The sequence below is a fragment of the Pocillopora damicornis genome, chromosome 12, assembly GCF_964200805.1.
Source record: "Pocillopora damicornis chromosome 12, jaPocDami1.2, whole genome shotgun sequence".
Lineage (NCBI taxonomy): Eukaryota > Metazoa > Cnidaria > Anthozoa > Scleractinia > Pocilloporidae > Pocillopora > Pocillopora damicornis.
Genome location: NC_142681.1, coordinates 16492638 through 16514339, shown reverse-complemented (window position 1 = coordinate 16514339; position 21702 = coordinate 16492638). Strand labels below are relative to the sequence as shown.

At 37.2% G+C, this 21702-nt stretch overlaps 3 protein-coding genes and 1 pseudogene across 5 annotated transcripts in view; 3 read left to right on the top strand and 1 right to left on the bottom strand.

Annotated features, from left to right (window-relative positions):
- Positions 1–139: 139 nt before the first annotated feature.
- On the top strand, positions 140–7251 carry LOC149036745 (uncharacterized). 2 transcript variants are annotated; one of them, XM_089189637.1, is made up of 3 exons: positions 140–347; positions 5477–5599; positions 6843–7251. In XM_089189637.1, the coding sequence occupies exons 2-3, from the start codon at positions 5504–5506 to the stop codon at positions 7041–7043; spliced, it is 297 nt and encodes a 98-aa protein (XP_089045763.1). In that variant the 5' UTR covers positions 140–347; positions 5477–5503; the 3' UTR covers positions 7044–7251. The 2 variants fall into 2 exon arrangements, with proteins under 2 accessions (XP_089045763.1, XP_089045762.1); XM_089189636.1 differs by lacking the exon at positions 140–347 and adding an exon at positions 3342–3398.
- LOC113680056 (uncharacterized) lies at positions 6976–8282 on the bottom strand (annotated as a pseudogene). Its single transcript, XR_016181450.1, has one exon. The product of XR_016181450.1 is annotated as an uncharacterized LOC113680056 (transcript).
- Positions 8283–9480: 1198 nt separating this feature from the next.
- LOC113680068 (vitrin) lies at positions 9481–13668 on the top strand. The gene is made up of 7 exons (XM_027197070.2): positions 9481–10971; positions 11258–11281; positions 11373–11568; positions 12032–12202; positions 12466–12665; positions 13188–13256; positions 13535–13668. The coding sequence occupies exons 1-7, from the start codon at positions 10722–10724 to the stop codon at positions 13537–13539; spliced, it is 915 nt and encodes a 304-aa protein (XP_027052871.2). The 5' UTR covers positions 9481–10721; the 3' UTR covers positions 13540–13668.
- A 3128-nt stretch (positions 13669–16796) lies between these two features.
- LOC149036744 (uncharacterized) overlaps positions 16797–21702 on the top strand; it is a 30804-nt gene continuing 25898 nt past the window's right edge. Inside the window, exons 1-2 of the mRNA XM_089188617.1 lie at positions 16797–20163; positions 21675–21701. Coding sequence (XP_089044743.1) covers positions 21698–21701 — 4 coding nt within the window. The 5' untranslated portion in view covers positions 16797–20163; positions 21675–21697. The remainder of the gene's footprint in view (positions 20164–21674; position 21702) is intronic.

The following is a 21702-nucleotide window of genomic DNA, read 5'->3' as shown; positions in this document are numbered from 1 at the left end:
CTTTTGTTAATTTAGCTCGAGAAAAGAATGAACTCGTCCAGGATTTGTGAAGCATTCAGTTTTTTTTTCTGTTTACAATACGAAATGAAGCCTCCCGCACTAACTTATAAAACATTCGCTAACATTGATTGAGTGGCAAAGCTTCGCGGAAGCGTCCAAGATCCATTTTTTCCGGTAAAGTAATTAAAACTAGTAATATTTCATTTGTCGCTTTTAACGCTCAAAGTTTATAAATAACTTGCGTTATTACAATCACACGTTTGAGACGCTATATAACTAGCCTACAGCTCGCGAAAAAGGGTAAATTAATACGTCTTCGCTCTATCTCACTTCTGGCCTCTTGGAAGGTAAGTGTTAAAGCAAGTTTGTTTGAAGTGTACGAACGGAGAGTTGATATGCGTAGTCTTTATGAAGCGAGTTAACTTTCACATAAACAAGCTTTTAGAAGTGTGCTTTAACCAACGATAGAATCAGTTAGCTCAGCTAAGAAGTGTTTTATCGCAGCGTTATTAATTTAATTCACAATGGGATTTGATGGTCAGAATGAAAAAACGAAAATCTTTAAATTTTTCATAAAATAACTGTCATATATATATTCACCTCATCTCTGTGGCTCTAGGCCACAAAGATAAGGTAAAAAATGATTAATAACAGCTCAAATTGGAGGATAATGAAAAAATAACAAAAAAGAAGAAGAAAAGAAAAATTACAAGTTATTTTATTTGGTCATAATCTATATCCAAATATTTTTTTAAGGTCTTGATATTACCGTGACATTTTATTTTGCATAATACGTATCAGGCAAAAATATCTTGTACTAAGGTTAAATAACGAAAAGCTCAAAGAAAGTAAAGAGCTTAATTTTTTCACTGAATAATGCTCCTTTGAAAAATTTTCAAATTTCTCTTCTTACACCATAATCCTATGGCTGTAATATGCCAGCCATAATATTAATGATTGACAAATTGCAGCAAGGTAGACTGCTATGACGCGATAAGACGTATTTGATTCATAAAATTGGCTATCACTTCTTGGACGAAGTGTAAATTTGGTATAGGCCTTGGAGAGTCATCTGAATCCTGGAGAACCTTTTTTTATGCTTTTTTGATTCATACTATCAATATGAGCTACGCAGGCTAAGCTATTACACTTTTCGATATTTGTTTTCTTTGCCAAAATAGATGTTGCAAAAACTTCGATTGACAGTTCTTCGCTGTGTGAAAATGTATAGTTGTTCATGTGAAGATATCTCAGAATCACCGAAACCTAAGAAGGAGCCGTAAAATTGTGTGCTGTTAACTATATATATAATTTAGCTCAGCTAAAAGACAAAACAGCGGAAGTTTTAGGACTAAGTTTACGCAGAGAAAAATTTTAAATTACCATTAAAATGTATCCAAAACCATATGGCGGCCTGTTTACATTTTGGTTGTCTGGAGCTGAACTTTTTCATAAATCCATCTTTTCGGTAAAACAAAGACAATTAAACGAACGAGTCAAGGATTATCTCTCCATTATTTATATTGAATTTCTACTAAACGCCGCGATTTTAAACGATGTATACCGTTTCACGATGTCAATTTGATCCAGGAACTAGTACAATTGATTCATATCAGTGGTCCTTTGCCAATGAATGTAATTGCTTAGAATATATGTGAAATTTGTGGTGAAAATTTGTTTGAATATTGTGGGAAATTTCATTTCCACAATTCATTAATTTCTTCGAATATATGTGATGATGAAATGCAAATGACTTTTTTCAAGTGTATCTCCAAAAAACTGAGTGAGCCATCTAACGACAGAGAGGTAGAACTGCGTGAATACACTCCTCTCTTTGCTACTTTAACCTTATACTTTTAATCGTTATACAGTAAGGTACATACCGGCTCTGTGATTGGTGAGAGCCAATGATAGTATCAAAGATCATTCGGAGCGCGGCACGGCTCACGTCGTACAAAAGTTGTTGTCCTTGCTTCGTCCAACATGGTGAACAGTTTTTAATTGTTTATAATACTTTGGCAGATTTAAGGCTTGATGTGAGAAAATCAGTGACACCACATCTTGATAATAACGTATGACAATTAAGAGACCATCGGCTGAATGAAATTTTCATTTTCATAATAAAAAGTCCCCCAGCCTCTCTATCAATAACCACTTCGAAAACGATAGGCCCATAGAGGCCACTTAGAAAATCTTTAAGTCAACGATAGCTTTCATCGGCATAAGAAGTGATCATCTGTACAAATTAATTTACTTCTCCGCCTAATTTCGTTAATTCATAACTGCTCGATCCCCATTTTAACTTTAGGCAGGCCCTAAAGCAATTTTTAGACAGGTATAACCTGATCCAAGAACTTTGAGTGATATGAAAAATCTTAATGAAATATAATCAAATGCATAGTATGTCCCACTTATACTAGGAAATGTCACGTCGTGAGGCATCAAGAATGCACAATTAGAATGTTATTAAAAAAAATTTTAGTGAAAAAAAACCGTTAAAAACACAAAACTAATGTGCTTTGTTCTTATAAAGGGTTGATCTAAATATGCGAAACAAAACAAAATCCTCAAACTAGAATATTGTGAAAACTCGAGCTCGGCAATTTGTGCTTTTTTTTTTATACTCGGTGTTATTAAAAACGGACGTTTGAGCGCTGAAGCGAACTTCGCGCAGAAAAAAAATTATTTTGCAATATTTGAAAAAACCGAGGCGGTTTCGATTACTTTTACACAAGGAAAGATTCCTGGGATCATCGATTTTTCGACCCGAAACGCACCGGATCGCTCTGAGAGAGACAGCGTCTGGATACACTGGATAGCGATGATCCCGTTAGATAGATAGCGTTATCGGCCCTCTGAACAACTGGATCCTGGTAGACAATACTGCATTTTACAGATGAAAAAAAAAACAATGTCACGGAAACGGATGACTTACACCCACACAAAGACCAAACATTTGTTTCAAGCCTTTCTGTTCACTAAGCGATGATCATTTAATAACCACCCCCAAGGATGCTCCATAGCAAATTCTAGTTTTTTCCATGATTTCGTTTCCTGTGAGACTGACCGAGACGGAAATTGGAATTTCGGCAATGATATCATTTAGTCATCATTTTAACTGGTTGTGACTTTGTAAACAGTCACCTCGCGACCTGCAATTTCAATTTTTTTTTTGTTTTTTTGTGGGACATTGACTAGTTTTGCAGTTTAAAATTTCCAACCTCTGTATCTCAAAAATACCATGACTCCATAACAAAACCTTAAAGGAGCACACAGGACTGTGAAATCTTATTGGCTAACATCTGATCATGAGATGTATGAGATGTTGCATGATCTTACGTACGTATAGTTCTAAAATGCGGAAACACCTGGGTGACAGGCCTGCGCGCAAAAAAAAGGTATGTGACTGCATAAGGAAGGCTTATCATGAACGGGGTGACGTTCGAGTGGGTCGTAGTTGAATTACTTGCGTCCCTGTTTCTGTTGTACAACTCAGTGAACTTTTAACCTCTCTGATAAACATCATAATGAAGTGTGTACGTGTCACCATCTCACGCCCACAAATCAATATGTTAACAGCAGCGACAAAGAACTGAGGTTGTATTAAAAATACCGCTAGTTTCTGATTTTATTCGAGTAACTTCGAAAGTCGATCTGACCTATCATAAGAGACTCTATCGATTAAGAACCGACTGGCTCGACCTATGGCGGTCATTAAGCTCTTTATAGCTTACTATGGCATGTAAGCCTTAAAATAAATTTGATCGAGCCGTAAGCAACCAAGAAGGGTCAAGGGCACTCTGTGATCACTCGATCTTCTTAGGACCAAAAAAAACATTATGTTTGAAAATAATTCTCTCTGTGATACTGATATTGACAAAAGGGCTGTTCTCACTTGCGAAGAGAATGCCGCATTTTAAAATTTAGGTTGCCATTTATTCAGAACTTGATGATTATTAAAGATACTTAAAGTGGCGACTGTACCCTAGACAAATATTGGAAGCTCCAAACAAACTTGCGTAAATCAATTTTTAAAAAGAATAACGAAAAACAACTTTCATAATAGGCTAGTGAATGACAAACTCTAAATAACAATATCTGATATTTTGGATTGTCACTTTCCCCTATTTTTATGGATGTTTGGTAATAATTTGCAGTTTGGTCACGAGGATATGGAATATTATAAAGGCTTGTTGTCCACATTCAGTTGAAGAGATTATATAATCATTTGCATTAGATGTGGAGGATGAGGGAACCTCGTCCAAGTCAATAAATTCGATTCCAGCCAGACGCATGCTGTCTAGCTGCGTCGCAAATTTTAAGAACACTTCAGCTGACACTTGAAAAAGTTAACATGTAACAATGACCAAGCACGAAATTTCATCCTCTTACCAAAGTCAATGTTAAAATATTCGATCGTGTTGCATGTTACAGCAAAGGTACAACGTGCTATTTCGAACAAAAATATTTTCCTTTACAAATGTGGTTTATTTTACTAGGTTTTCATCTTTTATTCGTCTTATAAATGGCAAACTAGACTACAACTAAATGTTAATGCAAATAATTTACTTATTGATAGGTATTCACTAGAAGTATTAACTTCGATTCGTGTATCAGGAAAATTAAACTACACAAATGCAAAGACGTTTGGAGGTTACATTAACTAAATTGAGAACACCACTAGACTTGCACGTCTAATTGATATAGGTCCAAGCCCGAAAGGCAAACTTAAGTTGGTTTCCTGCTTTTTATTCTTGCCATGTCATAGAAATAATTTTGAATTATTCTCACAAACAAAGCTTCATTATAGCCGCATGTTGAGTTTCCCAGGCTGATATTGACGAATCACCTTTTCAAAAATGAAACTATATCGTTATAATTGACCTGCCTGATGATCGATTTCACAAGGGATGGTGAAATACGTGTCAATTTTAATTGATTTGAGGGTTGCCAAAGTTTTCTAAATGCCTTCTTCCCTCTCCCTTACACACTTTTATGAAATTTTTCTCTCATTTTTTCTTCTTAAGCTTGGTAAGATATCACCGAAAGGTACTCACTCATCGCTGGTCAAATTTGCATTAAACTATTGGAAGAAAGTAAAAACATCATAACAAACTCACATTGAAAATATTGGTCATTGTAACCTAATAATGCTGCCTTTACAAAAATCGCTTCTTGAGACACACTTGAGTCTATTTTCGGCCTCATTTCATTGTTTTGACTTTCTTTGACGCACTTTCCGATCATGTTTCCTTTCACCTCAAACTTGCGGTTTCGTGCGCATTCAATTTTCTAGTGTTAACCGGGGGAAGGAATTGTTCTTTTGACTGACAGCAAGATTTACATTAAGAGAACAAAGGAACTTAGTTAAAATGAAATATAATGAGTCACTGCTTCTATCGTAAGTTCTATTGGATGTGTGCTTCATTCTCATTTCGTCTCTGAATTTTTCTGTTCTCGTGGTGGATGTTTGCAGTTTTCTACATCATCGTTCATCCAAATCATGGCAAGGGAAATGATAGTAATTGTCTGCCTCCTTTTGGCTTTTTCAATCGAAGAACTGATGGCGAGGAACATGTTCAGAGATTACAGCGAAATGGTAAGTACTGCAAACGCTAGAATGTTTTTGGTAACCGTCTCGAGTTTATTCCGTGGAAGCTCTATTAAAAATTGCGGTTCTTTCTTTCTGAAATGAAACATTTTAACTTTGCGAATGTAAACGATGGGACGAAAAACATAATACCAAACTTTAATTATTCGGAAAATTAGGCGAAAGATTTTCTCAGCAGCTGAAGAATGAATTTATTGGACTTGTAAATTTATATAACCGGGTCGAGCTAATACAGGGAACAACTACAAACTGCGAAGTAGTCAAAAATAGTACAGACAGCTTAAGACCAGGAACTAAAAGTAAGTGTTAGCTGCATGAACGATACTCACTGGACTAGACTTAGACTTATAGGTGACTGGATCCCAGCAAGTCTTCTTACAGCTCAAACAAACTAATTCGGGAATAGAACAGGCATTAGGGCTGATGCTTTTGCCTTTAGGCAATTTCCGCACAAAAGCACCAAGCTTAGCATGTTCGAGGGATTGATAGCGTTTTTCATCAGATTAGAGCATTACGTTTTGTTAACGCTAATCCGCTGGATAACGATTATGCGTAGGATCGTTGGATCTTTCTCGAATCATTAAATTTTCTGTTTCATCACCACTTCAAACGGGTGTTTCACATCCTGTGAAACACCCGTTTTATGCGTGTTTTCTTCAAGTTTCGCCCTTTCCGCGTGTCCTGCTTGGCCTTCATTGTGTTTCATCGCCAATTCTAGTTGTTAAAACATTTCCTCCTAGCTCTAAACTTTTCTCATTTTCAATTGCGAACGAGAATCATGTGGTTTTCTGCAAAATAAGTTTTATCACAGACTTACAAACTTCAAACGCACTGTCGTCTCTGCTCGAAGCGGGACAAAATACAATGCATTGAAAATGAGTTGTGGCTAAGGTAAGTATCGGCTAGGATATTGCCAAAATACTTAGAAGCACGTGTAATCGAACGGTGGCTGAGACGAAAAAACAGTTCCGACTTTCTCAAGAACAAAAAACATTTCGACATTTCACCGGTATGCAGTGCGAAGAGCTAATGTTGAGTTAGGAATTCTCCAAATGTTTTAAATAATTGCTCTGCCAGTTTCATATTTTCACATACCCTGAGGTTTCGTACTTCTACGCTACATTTTCAATAGTCATATCAGTGTTTTCTCTTTAACTGGCAGAGCAGTGATAGCCACCATGGAATCTTTACAAACTTCACTCAAATCAATTCTTCCTTCTCTATGTTTCAGCGCAAGTTTGCCAAGCGAACTTCTGGATGTGACTTGCTGGGAGCGCCTTGTGCGCTCTGTGATCCGGATGATCTGTGCGAGGGCGAACAGCTGGCCTGCTATGATGACGTGTGTGGCATGGCTTTTTCTAGTCCATACAAAAAGAAACGAAGTGTTCCACTTACTAGGGACGTCGAGCAAACTGGTTACCTTACTCAGTAACCTGGCCAAACAGAGGACCTTAACTGTAACGTCACTCAAACAGTATCTGCGTACGTATTCGGGCCTGAATATTAAGCAAACTGATAAAACCGATAATTCATTGTAAGCGCTATTTATGCATTTTGTATTTATGATAAAGGTATGCAAATGTACGTCTCAAATTTCTTAGTATCAGTAAAGAAATAAAGGAAAGTAAAGTCCTCTCAAAGTTAGTATGTCTACTATTTCCGATAGACCAGAGAATACCTTCATAAGGACTTCCTCAAGTATGACGCCCAAAAAAATAATATGCAGCGTCAATTTGGTTTTATTCCAGTTAAGTGCTTATTTAAACAATAGGACACACCCTCCATTGGTTTCCGGCGTAACAGACCACGCAAAATGTTACAAGAACGCGAGGAGAGGTTTCAATGGCCACTGAACTGAATGGCGTGTTTGCTCATATCTTTATTTGGTCATGCATATAAAACGTGAAGCAATTTCCATAACTTCTGGACAATTCTCACTTATGAAAATATTTCTGATCAAAGGGACAAAAAAAAAAAAACAATTCTAAAGCTCGTCGCGTGGCCGGTTCTTACTGATTTTCCCCTTAAAAAGTCTTTGAAAAGATCTACACTTCCATTTTGCACTGTTGATTTGTTCGGGCAGTAGAGCCACGTCATAAACTTGCATGCATGATATACGACCACGAAAGTTAAGTTCATCCTCAATACTCACTCCCATTCTTACAGAATAATTATTGTCCAACGTAATATCGCCAATAAATCTAACATCCTCTAGTTTTCCATTCATCCATAAACTTGTCCGTCCAGTATTCTGACGTTAAATTGCATCGACGAAATTCTACTTGTTTGGTTTGTTGTGCGAGCTTTCCATAACGAGTAATTTATATGCTCCTTTTTTCCTACGAGCAACAAAACAGATAAAAAGTTTCCCAGGTCCAATCATTCAGAAGGCCACGCCCCATCCATCAGTTCTGTAGCCCAATATTAGTCCTCGATGAATTGGTAAAATCCACACCAGTAAAGAGAAGGAAGTATTTGTCTCCAATTTTCCGTCGTTTGGGAACTTGATGTAGCTGTTCGGAGTTCCCAATAACGAAAGAGAATTTTCGCTCTTATTAAAAGGTCCAGGGGCAGGGACAACATTGTTAAGTATTCCAGGTATATTTCCACCAATCACATCTCTCGCTTGATATTTGGCACTGAGTGGGTAAAGAGCAATCGGCTCAGGAAAAGGTGAACAGTTGAAGAAAGGGCATTTATTTCAACACTATAACAGAACCTCCCCTATCCGTTTTGCGTCTAAAATTTGTTCCTAAGCGACCACAGCAAGAAAGGAACATATAGATTTGCATTATTTCAGCCATAATTAATATTATTAATAATATATTTGAGAAGTTATTGAATTGTGCTAGTTGGGTTTTTCCACATCGATCTTTTCTGGGCAGCATGGGATTGTAGAATGGTTTTTTTTACTGTTGTTGTCTTTACCCAATGTGGTAAGGGGGCTCCTCGGTAGTATGGCGGTGAGTGTCTCCGCCTGTCACGGGGGAAACCGGGGTTCGATTCCCCGCCGGGAGAAGTATAAAGTAAATCTTTTTTGAAATTTATACATACATTTTGATTCGAATGATAGTGTTGATTGAACACAGTAACAGCATGGACCCACAGATAGTCAGAAATATTCTGAGATAATTTATAGCAGAGCTCGCAGAGCATAGCCCCATAATTATACAAAACAGTAGTAACCCATTTTCCGAAAAAATTTGGATGTACGACCGTACGACCGTACGACCGTACGACCGTACGACCGTACGACCGTACGAACGTACGAACGTACGAACGTACGAACGTACGAACGTATGACCGTACAAGGTGCCACTTTTAACATGCGTGGTCAACTGTACCGCGGGTACGCCAACGCCGCGGCTTTGTCCAGTAGTCCAGTGGTCAGTGCACTGGGCTCCGAGTCGGAACCCGGGGCAAGTCGTTGAGACGTGCGAGCGAGCTTGGCTAAGTCTATATATTATTCACATAATATCATACAAGAGCCAGAACATTTTGAAGAATGAGCACTGGTATATTAAAATTTAAACTTATTTAAAACCGCCACAGTTGATAAACCTAGAAGAGGAAGAGGCAAAAATATGTTTTATAGCACCGTTTACTCTGGTCACAACTGCCCTAAACGAAAAGGAGAAGAAAAATGCGCCCGTGACCCTCAGATTTTAAGTCTGATGCTTTGCCGACTGAGCTGACCAGGTTCACAGCTATAGCTATAGTTGTTTAATCACCGAAACTTTGTCTCCAAAAACCTGTAAAACGCTGTGTATGGCCTTGACCTTCGATAAAGAACGCTTGTGAACAGTTTGAAACCTCAGTCAATAATTAACATTATAGATTCAAAACAATGCAGGCTCGGACAATAACCTGTTCTAATGGCAAGTTAGTTATACATAACATGTCGGATTTGAATGGATACAAACCTGATAAGGACACGAGTTATCATGAAATTTAAATTAAAATTTGTTCATTATGAAATCGACACGCGTCATGGAAAGAAATGGTGTAATTACAGGGAAGAATCTTGTAAACATAGGCTACTTTTCTTTTCATTTCGAACTAATCATCCACGAACTTCATAAAATTTTTAACTCAGACCTCCTAATCCCCTTGTTAGGAATGATAAATGAGTGTACCCTGCAGTTAGCCTTTATATAATTTTATTAGGTGAATATAAGAGCGATCTTCGCACTAATGAATGTTACTTAAGCAGCGGTGGAAATAAGGCCTGAAAAAAATCCCGTACAGGACTGAATTTTTTTTCATGCCCTATTTGTTAAAGTGGTGTTCATTACTGCGAAGATCACTCTCACATTCACTTCTTCATCCACAGTAATCATAGATTACTTTCGTATATTCACAGTCATGATTTTTTATTAGTTAGCTAAAAAACCATTCTAACTGTGGCCCGCCTTTTGTTAGTGGCAAAGAAAGCTGTAAGAAAGTAATACTAGCAAGATTCAAAACAACAGGAATCAAAAAATAACTTGTCAAATGTTTCAAACTTATACCCCCAATGAATGAACTGGCTTTCCATAACAGCAACACCTATGTTGCCGGTTATCCTATTTGTGCTTCATAAACGTTGAGTTATACCTGCAGTGTCAACTCTAGGCGTAAATTGTTGGTCTGCAATTTTTTTTTCGGGCAAAACTGTTGAATTCTGAATAAACCGACGTAAGTCAGAACCTATCGGGGTCAGTGGGAAAAGGTCAAATCCAAAGAAAAATTTTTTTTTTTTTTTTACTTTATTTTGAAATAGTCTCCACAATCGCGAACTGAGAGTATCAAACACTTCAACAATTGTTCCACATTTTTTTTTCTCGTTTAGCATTTCGATCTTGTGAACATGGCTGACCTGTTAAGTGCCGTACCAAACTTTAAAATTCAATTAAAATTGTTTATCATAATTTGACGGGTGTATTAAGCCTTTACGAGCAATCGTTGGTTTAGAAATGTCAAAACAGCTTATTTAGGCTGGTTGCGAACCGGCGGTTTATTGTATCATAGCGTGGTCAATGGAAAATTGTAGGCAGGGCTAAACAAAAAAAATAGAACGTTCTGAATTTCGAGTACTATCTCGAGAAATTTTTAATCATCTTAGAGGACCATGTTAACTTATTTGCACCTCGCGATTCTGTTTCTATTTAGAGCTATTTCCGGTTACAGCTTTGAAAAGGCGAAAACGTATGAAAAGCGGAACCATTATTTCCTCAATGGTTCCTCGCAGAGCTCTGACAGCGTTCAAGGCGAAGTGACTCAATATTTGATAAAGCATCCTCGGGATTCAAGACTGATCAAACATAACTACTTCTTCCTTGATGGTCAGCCTGCAAAGCCTCCTGGGTGTCTGCCATGCCGTAAGTCTTGGCCTTTTTGCATTGTATGACGCTTTCCACAGTCCCATTTAGTCTGGTAAAGGATGGTTTCGTAGCCTCTTTAGTTAGTAGTGAACTACTAATCGACAGACCGACTGATTGAACGCTGACTAGCCTCGGCATCTGACTGACCGACCTACCGACATATGGATCGGTCGACTCCACGACGGTCTGTCTGTCTGTCTGATCGATTGACTGACTGGCTGATTGATCAATTAATCGATTAATTGATCGATTGATTAATTAATGCGATATTTTTCATTTGCAGCATTGCTGAGAAAGCCTGGTCCATGTAAGTAGAAATAGCTTGTTATTAAGTTATTATTAGAGCTTATTTGACTTAAATCGCTTCTCACGCTTTGCCGATACAATTCTTTTTGCAGTTTGCTATGCTCACGTAGACTTAGGATTTGTGATTGAGGCATCGGCCAGCGTGGAAAAACACGGAAAAGGAAACTTCAAAAAGATTCTCGACTTTGTAGAAATTACAATCAGGAAATTTTCAATTTCAAGACGAAAGACACGAGTTGGCGTGGTCACATACGGCGTCAAAACTGATCTGGTTTTTGATTTTGAAAGGTGTTCCCTTGTTTTCTTCTCTGCTTGATAAATGTACATGACTTTTATCCGTTCTTTAGCTCATATTTTCATTTAGGCTATCTTGATAATTACTGCTCAAATGTAATGCAAAAATCGCAATTGAAAGATGACCCTTGAGATATCACTAAGATAACATTCATACAAATTGTGGCCAGAAGTGAAAATGGGTGAAGAGATGTCCAAATGTGAACTTAAATATTGTTAATGATTGTTGATAACGAGGGAACTCAGTTGCCTCAAATGTCCGCCCGATGCCAGACTAGACTACCCCAGAATCCTTAAGTGGATCTACTGGAAAATCTATCCTTCCTTCCTCTACTAAGTCTTCCTAAACTCTGAGTATAAATAAAAAGATCGTCCCTTTAACTTTCAAAAGTTTTTTGATTTCATCATTTCGCTCTATGATTATGGTAAACTTTACTTTTTCCCGCTTTTCTTTCAGCGAGCAGAAGAAATCTGTTTTGGTTCGTGCACTGAGAAAAGCCTCTACACAAAAATTAACAAGTTCAAATACTGGTTATGCACTTAGTATGGCAGATTACTATTTGTTCAACAAGAAATGCAACTCCCGCAAGGAAATCCCTAAAGTTCTTATTGTTATTACGGATGGAAGGTATCATATCAGTTTTTTTGTTCTGGACTACACATCTGGTTTTATTTTCACTACTGCTAAAGTAGTGTTGATTACTGCGAAGATCGCTTCCATATTCCCTGTTCACACTAGTTTAGTAAGCCTGTAATTTTCAAATTTTTTAAACTGTTCTCAACTTGAAAAAGCTTGAAAAAATTTTTTATCACGACCATAAGTGAGGTCTGAAATTCCGTGCTTGCATCTTGAAAGACGAAACACTAAAAGAAAACATTATGACACCACAGGTCAACTGACGACGTCACCCAACCTGCATACAAAATCAAACAATGTGGTGTACGAATCTACGGCGTGGGAGTTGGATACCACTTTAGTATCAAACAACTAGAAGCAATGTCCTCCAGGCCTGTCGGTGAAAATGTTTTCATTGGTCCGTTTAACAAGTTACAGTATATCAGAGATGATCTGGTGAAAAGTGTGTGCTATGGTGAGTGGCAAAAACACCGGATACTTAAGCCTTTCACTTCAAAGATCTGGAACTTATTCCTCCTAACTAATCGCCATATGCATATATCCCTTTGTTGGCCATTCAGGACAATTTGACAAAGTGAAATATCCTTAATTGTAAGGAGACGTTGAAAGCTGATCGGTTCTTTGGGTTAAGAGTCAATAGAATTGCAGAAACACGCATGCTTTAGCAACTCCTTGAGCTGTGAATTAAAAAAAGGGTTATGTTTAGCACGACACCTTTTGAATGTATTTTCTTACAAGAACTTCTTAAAGCTGTGCTTTTTTTTGTTCCACTGTATTCCTTTTCGATAAAAGTGGTTGATGAAGATGACAGAAAAACTGTATGGTCACACGTAAACTTGATGTCATCTGGTGAAGTGAAGCGTTTTTACCCTTCCAATTTTCAATCTTTAATTTCTTAGCTTATAAAAATTTTAAAATTGATCAAAAAATGACGGCTCACAATTTTTTCTTTCTATCTCCTCCTTCATTTTTAAAGGTGTTGGTGGTTTCTTAAAGAAACCTGGACACAAACAGTGCCTCTGCAACAAGGGAAGGAAAAAGCCCAGTGAGTAACCATATATTAACTAAATGAAATTCCAAGAGAAGTAAGTGAATTCTTAGTCGGATCAGTTACGTAACTTTCGTTTGGGTTTGATTTTAAAATTTACCTGGTTGTCGCCGATCATGTTCCTCATTTATACAATTAAGAATTAACATCTGATCGATATCTTTGTTCGATTGATCATTTTACGTGGCAATACGTTCACGTTTTTGTGTCAAAATCGTTTTGGTATATATTTAAATGAATAACTTAAATAATTTTGATTTTTTTCAATTTCACAGTTTGAAACTCCAGTCAGGTAAAATCAAAGGATGATGGTGGCCCTAATGATTCTTAAAGATCCGTTATTCAAATGAAGATGATAGCATTTTTCCGACACCCAAAGTTGTAATAAAAGTAAAATAATTACGTTTAATTTGGCGCTTTTTATTTATCGTGTTTTACCTATTAAAACAAAGTTAAAACGAAAGTTGAATATGTGAACAGAAGATGAGCTGAGATAATGTTGTGAGCGATCTACGATTATAGAACGTCTCTGGCATAACTTCTCCATAGCTTTTCACTTCGTCAGGCAAGAGCGAGGAAATTACAGGCGTATAAACATTCCTACAAACGACGCATACTGTCCTATTGAACGAACAGCTGCGAGAATGATGCATACACTGTCGTTTTCGCGCTCAAAACAAACAGCTGTTCACCAGTCTCGTTGCTATATAGAATTTGAAACAAATAAGGCAGCATGCTCGGCTTTATTAAAGTGGTTTATCATGAAACTCAAGTTACAAAATAACGTAGTGGGTGGTTGGAAGTGAATATAATTTTCGAGCTTTTATCATAGGCTTGAAGTCTCTAAGTGGAGACTTGAAAAAAAAAGACATGTGGACGTCATATTCAACAGCATCATAAGCATTCCGCTAGAGAGTGCATCGCGAGATGAAGACTCTTTAAATTGTCCTAGTGTAGCCTATAAGCCGTTATCAATCGATTCATGATGATAATATGAGGCAGTATGGTGGTATTAAATGGGTCTTTAAAAGTCAAGAGTCTGACTGCCTGGTCTTCTTTAAACTTTTAACCAATTAAAATACATAAATTGAATTCTTAGAGCTGTACTGAAATTATGAGAAATGCAAATTGAGGAATATGTGCCTCATTTAACACGAGTCATAGCAATTTTCTACCCTCAGAAACAGGGAATTTTCAGCAGAGAGCCCATGATCCACGGTTAAATGCGTTTGAATAACGAGACATCCTTCGATTGAATACTACGATTTTGTTTAGGCGATAACTGAATCAGAAGATTCTCGAATATTCTTCCAGGAGGGGGCCAAAATTGCTCTCTTTCTTTTTACTGATAAAGAGACTTAAAACATTTCAAACGGTTACCCGCCCTTCACTCTAAACGTGTCTGCTTGTTTACGCTCACAAACACCATAACATGGGGAACAAAAGAACAAACAGTTACACCTAAGAAAACCATCGCTGACGCAAAGATGGCAGCTTGCAATTGTTTTAAGCGAGAATTTTTCACCTTCTGTGTTGATTGTTATTTTGTAGCTTTCGTAAAAATATGGATCACCACGTTTGCAAACGTTTATTTTTCTTTCCGCAAAAAAGAAAAAAAATAAATAGTTTGTTTGGACTAAACTTAGCTGGTTGTTTATCATAACCGACCTTTCGTGTGATAGTTTTGAGCAAGTACCAGGTACTGCGCGCTTAGTAGATATTGAGCGATAAATTGTGAAAAACCGCTCTTTCATAAATAAGAAGGAGGACGTCTCCTTTGTTTATACGAAATTGCTTTTTTTTTTCTCTCTCTTCCCCAGAGAGATGGATTAGGATTACGAACGGTAAGCAGTTGAGACGAGGTGAGTTTGCTTGATCTTCTGATCCTTGAGACACTAGAAATGAAAGATTCCAATAACTAAAAAGGTTTGGTTCACGAATTTCATGCAAATGTTTAACTTTTGTTAAGATGTCCGCTGGATGCGGATATCTTCCATGAAATTTTAGAGTGATTAGACAACATTTTTATTCTCATGGTGACTAATCATAGAGATGCTTCTCCAGTTCACATCGCTTAAGAGTTTATCTTTTATTCGCACGCTCAAAGGGGAAAAAGGTTAATCTTACGATTTTGAATTAGTCGAGTTTTTAAAAATTAATCGAATGGTAATAAAATCAAAGGCTACCCTATAAAGTAAATCGATTGAAAGTAGCAATTAAGAAATGAAGGTCACAAATAGGTTTCAGCGACAATTTCGTCTTGTTTTCTTCCTATCGATTTTGAGTAACATCTTAATAAGATTCTTTTAACAACTTTATTGTTTTTGATAATTATATTCAGTTGCAAACTTCACTCGTTACAAGTAAGAAGTTTACTTCCACCCAAAAGCTTATTTCAATTTTTCTGAAATCTGATCAAAAGAATGAAGTTTTGATAATTCAGTTAATTTTATACCACTGATTAGGATTTGCGATATTTAGCAAAAGAGCATTCAATGATGTTCCATGTTACTTGCTGAGGTCCAAGTTATTTTTGTTATTTCAATTTAAATCCAACCGCTTAAATTAGTGAAAAGAGAATTCTAGTTCTTGACCTGAAATAATTTTTAAAATAACCGTCTTACGGAAATGTTTCGCTGCTTGGTCATTGTGGGAAAACTATCATCTTTTTCAATTTTTACTTTAAATTCAATTGTAGCTAAGGCTATCGCAACCATGACCAGGCTAAGATTTATCAAAGCTGGCCTATTCGCAGACAAAACACTATTTTTTATAACATTCTTTTTATACGAAGTCACTTAAATCGACCTAACTATTAATCCATGCTTCACAGAAAAGCATGGTAACTTTCTGGAGGCTACTGACCCTTAAAACCAACATTTCAGTCAGAAGAAAGTTTGAAAAAAATTTACAACAAACAAGTCATACTTTAACGAAGGGGAGAAGTGTTCTCTTATTCTTGATTACCGTACTTCCAGATCAACCAAGCTTTTCTAAGCTTTTTTAACAGAATCAAAAAGTTGTTCTCTGGTTTAATAAATGAATACGGAAATCTGCTGTATTATTGCATTATTTGAAAAGATCCTGCCAAATATTTACCGACAGGCGAGGATGCTCAGCTCTTCGCTGTTAAGAGCTATCCTGTTCTTGCTAGTTGCTAGCCATGTGCCTGCCAAGAAAAATAACACATCTACCTTAAATCAAGAAAGGAAAAATGTAACGAATGAAAAACGTCAAAATATAGGTAAGTACACCACCTATAAACCCACCCATAAGCTTTTGGTAAACACCTAACACTGAGCAAATGCCTTTTCACGGTTTATTATTTTGGATTTTTTAAAAAATTGACCGTGAGTGATGCCAAAGGTGTAATTAAAAGCAGATACATTGTAAACCTATGAATTCATATACTTTCATTTTGAGCATATTTCATTTTCCCTCAGTGATAGGTTACTGTAATTGGTTTCTTTACCTTGCGTATTGTAAAGCATTTTATACACGACCCTCTGTCTCAGAAACGAAAAGTAATCTCATCCTACACTTTGACTGTAATAAACTGATTAACTGATAGATTGATTGATTGAAAGATACATTGATAACTTCAGCAGAACGTTGCATCACCCAAGAAATGTAGTTACGTAACAAAATCGACACTCTTTGCATAAAACATACTGTAATGGATGTTCATTTCCATACAGTTGTTACTAGGCTACTTTAACGATATAGTTCTTGTCACAGCTTATAGTTATCCAAATGTTGCAATTCCCTATGGCGCGGATGGTCTCCCTTGCTGTCCAATCAACACTTTTTGTACAGGTGTGCTTTGTTTTGTTTTGTTTTGTTTTGTTTTTTTTTTGCCTAAAAATGAAAACTATTCCCTTAAGTTACTGTTCTTCATCGAATTATGCATCTTCCTGACAAATAAACGAAGCAGCTCTGATAACTAAATGACATTTAATGTTAACTGTGTAACTTTATGAGTACCCGTATGTGTGAGCGCGAGATAAATTACGCCGCCTATACGGCGTAATTTGTTTATGAACCTTATAAGCATACAAATCGATGAACGACTTTCTGTTGAGGGTTACACATACCGTCTACGATTATGGGCCAAGTAACTTGAACACTTAGTTATTACTTCCATCTCAAGAATTTCTTTTGGACCAAATCGGATGCAAATTGCCTCAAATTTCCCTTATTTACTCAGAGTTTTCCTTGACTCTCACTTATGACATATGCTCAACATACTTCCTTATTCCTTAAGATAACTGACATCCTTTATTTTTCCGCAGACAAACCGCCCTGTCCGCCAAGTGAGATGCCGGAGATATCCAACGCCCCTCAGCTGGATGCAGGGCTATCATTCAACATGGTACCAGGTGGTATTCAGGAGCCAACAGCCCCACCTCAACCAGCATCAGTGTTATCTGTTCCATTTCAGGATCAACTAGCAAAGCCAACACAACCGCAAATTCCACTGCATGCTAAACACTCTAAGAAGGATAAGGAAAAGCTGGAATTACAACCCAACAGAGATCAAGTGTATCACATCAAAGGAAGAAGTAAGAACGCATGGATGTTGTTGTTATTGCTGTGCATGTTGTTAAGGTTTTCGACGTAATGTTTCTATTCAAGATATCTGCGATTTGTAACACGTTTTTTGGTTTGCCGAAAATTAAAACAGACATACCAAAACTGTACTTGTTTGACAAAACCATTTCATTTGTGCTGTTCGAATTTTAACAGTACTTCTGAGCTGATCAAGAAAATAGTGTGGGCTAAAAGAGATACAGGGCAGCAAACACTCGTTGCTTGTTCAAAAAACAACCGGGTCCAAACTTGCACGAGACGCAGAAAAGATAACTGTACAACTCTAAACACAAACACATACACAAACAATTAAACACAATACCAACAAAGAAACTGAGACTTAATGCACCGCAAAGAAAATTAGCAGAATCTGATACACAACTATGTGTTGCTTGACAGCTCGTAAAAGCTTCCCGTCGTCGAAAAAATAAGAATAAAAATTTACTTATCATTTGTTCCTCTATTGATTTGCTTCATTTCGCAACCCAGGTTTTAAAAGTCTCGGTTGCTGGAAGGATACCTGGGACAGGGCTATTCCCTTAATGGAAAAGAAACATGCCATGCTGTTTGAACCTGATTACAAAAAGAGAACCAACGCGCTCATGAAATGTGCCGAGGCTGCACTGGACAACAGTTTTATCATTTTCTCTCTTCAAAATGGAGGGCAGTGTTTCTCTGGCAAAGATGCTGATAAGACGTTTATGAAATATGGTGTCAGTGATTCCTGCAAAGGTGAGGATAAAATCTTGCTACCAAGATAAATAAGGTAATCTGCAATTATGATAGATGCAACAAAATACCAAATTAAATCAAGATCAATTCAAATTGATTTATCTCATTCAGACCAGACTCGCATCGCCCAGCAATGCGGCAATTCAGTTATAACAGAAGAATATCAACTGATACTCTCTTGGCCATAAATCTCAGATGACATCAAGCGACTGTTCAAACCTCAAAATCATGGCACACGAGCTAAACCTATGACATTTTGACGTAAAAATGAACAGAAAGAGGGGAAGGGAGGGAGAAAAAGTACAAAATTGCCTACGAGCCCTACTTTGTTAGAGGACAGTTTTTTTTTGTTTTTTTTTGTCGTCAACAATATTTCTGCCTTGGCTTATCTTTATTTTCCTACTAGACAGATCCTTAAAACTCTTCTAAGGCCTTGGCTTAGCAAATATAAGACCTCAGCCGAGCGTCTGTTCTCAAATAGATCAGAAACAAAGACCGATACCAAAACGTGCATTATTAGGTAATCTGTATACCATCAGAAATCCACTGAATAAACGTTTATGCTAGTTGATCGAAGTGTAGATAAAACGTAATTCCCTTGTCGTCGCTTTACTTTCATAATTGTTGTTATTACTCCAAGAGAAAATATTGGGGGTCTTTTTAATTTCTGTTGATTTCTCTTATAATTATTAATATTATTGTTTTTATTATTATTATTATTATTATTATTATTATTATTATTGCTATTGTCTCTATTATAAGTCTTTTTTGTTTTGTTTTTTTTTTCCCTGCTGTTTGCAGATGGCATTTAACATTCATTTCTTGATGATCACTTGTCACAAGTCTTGGTCGGTCTGCCTCTGTTGTTTTCGCTAATTAGTAAACCTCTTCATTTTTCTTCCTTTAGCTGATGGAGAAGGAGGGCCTTGGGGTAATGAAGTTTACCAGTGAGTATTTTTTCCATAAAGATATCCTCACTTGTCAGTACTAACAAGGTTAGGGAGGGATTAAAAAGAAAACGTGTTAAAGCACAAAGAAAAGTCATGTTTTTTTTTTTATGCTACTCTTTGGATCTCGTCGATTTACAAAAATTCTTCTTGTTGCGATAGGTATTTGAATACCAACACTTCCATTCCTAAGAAGAGCGACGAAACAGAGGGCGGTATTTCTAAGGAAAGCATCGCTCAAGCAAATCCTACTCCCACAGCACCTCCGACAGCTGCAGTTACACAAGCGGTGCATCTAACGACTTCACCCACTGCGCACAAAGCTGAAGTGAACGATTCCTCAGAGATCAACCCCTGGGCGGAGCGGTCGAAAGAATCCAGCGACAGCGCGAGAAAACCAGACTTGAAGCCTTTTAAAGATGAAGTAGAAGAAGACGCCGTTGTAGCAGAGAACGAAGCAGACCAGCAAGCTTTGCTGAAAGAAATTCCAGCAGCGAACAAAACAGAAGCAGCTGTCGACGAAGAGAGTAACGATGCCATAGATGAGGACATTCCCTCTCAAACAGAAGTTTTCAACGTAAGCCCACCGAGACCGAAACTTGTTACGCCGTTCAGAGGAAGATGCCCAGTTTGCCGTGAGTACTGAAGCACCTGCGAGCACACCCTTGTTATTAGCGCTTGGGCACGAGTGTTTCTTTGCCTTAGGGAAAGAATGGGGCCTCCGGAAAAAAAGAGCCAGCAGAAGTTTCTGCAAAGGGCTAGCGGGAGAAAAAACGTTCGTTCTGCCATACTGCGCTAACAATAGGGGCTTGCTAACTTATTTAAGATCTATAAGTAAATGTGGTAAACTACAAGAGGAACAATTATGTGCCGTGAGTGAAGGATGATTTTTCGTTTTTCTGTTAAATTAGATTCAATAGTGGCAGATCATTTGGCAAGAATTTCTTTCATGATGTCAGTTTTTGTATTATCCTTCTTTCGATATTTTAATTTATGAAATAACCCAGCAGAAGCAAACGATGCCTAGGATTACACGGTATACTATATGTCACATACATAGTATACGTTTCGTGCGTAACGGCTGACTGTCACGCTCGTGTCGCGCATTTTTTGCCTCTTCTGCTCTAGAAACAGCAATGTTCCTAAGTTTATCGACGATACGATCAACCGTTTTGTTTCGACCTAAATTTATCTCAGTATTCAAGATGTATTCTTCAAGAATAGCTCTGAAAAACTGCAGGTATTTTCGTTTGTTCATGTCGATGTTGTTGACATTGCGGATCGACTGAGTTTGTGTAACCTTTGTGAATCGTTTATTCAAGTTGTTTGATTGAATTATCTGATGGTCCGCTCGATACTTCCTTGAAATGAAATTAATATGCCATTTATTATATAGGACATCTGGTATCTGAAGGAGCGATTTTGTAAGATTATTGTGAAATTAGAATTGTTCACAATGGCGACTCGTTTGTTTCTGAACTGCCGTGCTGTGTTGTCGCGCACGTTCTAAGCATATTTTTACAATTTTGGGGTTTTCATGAATTGGCTTATGCTTCAAAGTCATGTACTACAGGTTATCGAAAGTCAAACGACTAAGACCCCGTGTTTTTTTTTATATATATATTTTTAATTACACTAGTTTGTCTCTCTCTCTCTCTTAAGCAAATATAGTTACGACTTTCAGTAACGCAATCTTTCAGTGTTTGTTACGCATGACGGATTAGCTTTAAAATTTTTTCCACACCGGTTTGAACGAAGTATGATAGCTTTGCTTTGTAGAAAGAAGTTAAACCTGTACATGTATTATCATTTGAATCACTATAGATGATATGTATGCTGTTATTTCCTATCCAGATTGACACCCATGTCACGAAAAGTATGAGAGAGAACGTCAGATTGCAGTTTACATTTTAACCACCGTGATAATATCATTAGTTTTTTTTTTTCCAACCTTTTCGCGTGTGTAGTGAAATGAGAAAATATAGCAAAGTCTATAATATAGGCCATTCAGCTCTAGAGGTATGAATAGCTTACGGATGTAATGAACATTGCCACAATATGTCAAGTCGTCTGTAATGATCATGCTCCTTAGTCTTGCACTAATGCTGACTCTCACCAAGTACTATTAAACTCTATTTTCTTTCAGCAACCTTAAAGCCAACAGCGCCAATGAG

Coding starts and splice junctions, on each gene's coding strand:
- LOC149036745 (XM_089189636.1), top strand. CDS start 3,357: ATGCGGAAACACCTGGGTGACAGGCCTGCGCGCAAAAAAAAG. Junction 3,399..5,476: donor GGCCTGCGCGCAAAAAAAAG/GTATGTGACTGC, acceptor GGATGTTTGCAG/TTTTCTACATCATCGTTCAT. Junction 5,600..6,842: donor TCAGAGATTACAGCGAAATG/GTAAGTACTGCA, acceptor TCTATGTTTCAG/CGCAAGTTTGCCAAGCGAAC.
- LOC113680068 (XM_027197070.2), top strand. CDS start 10,722: ATGTTAACTTATTTGCACCTCGCGATTCTGTTTCTATTTAGAGCTATT. Junction 11,569..12,031: donor CTGGTTTTTGATTTTGAAAG/GTGTTCCCTTGT, acceptor CTTTTCTTTCAG/CGAGCAGAAGAAATCTGTTT. Junction 12,666..13,187: donor GGTGAAAAGTGTGTGCTATG/GTGAGTGGCAAA, acceptor TCATTTTTAAAG/GTGTTGGTGGTTTCTTAAAG.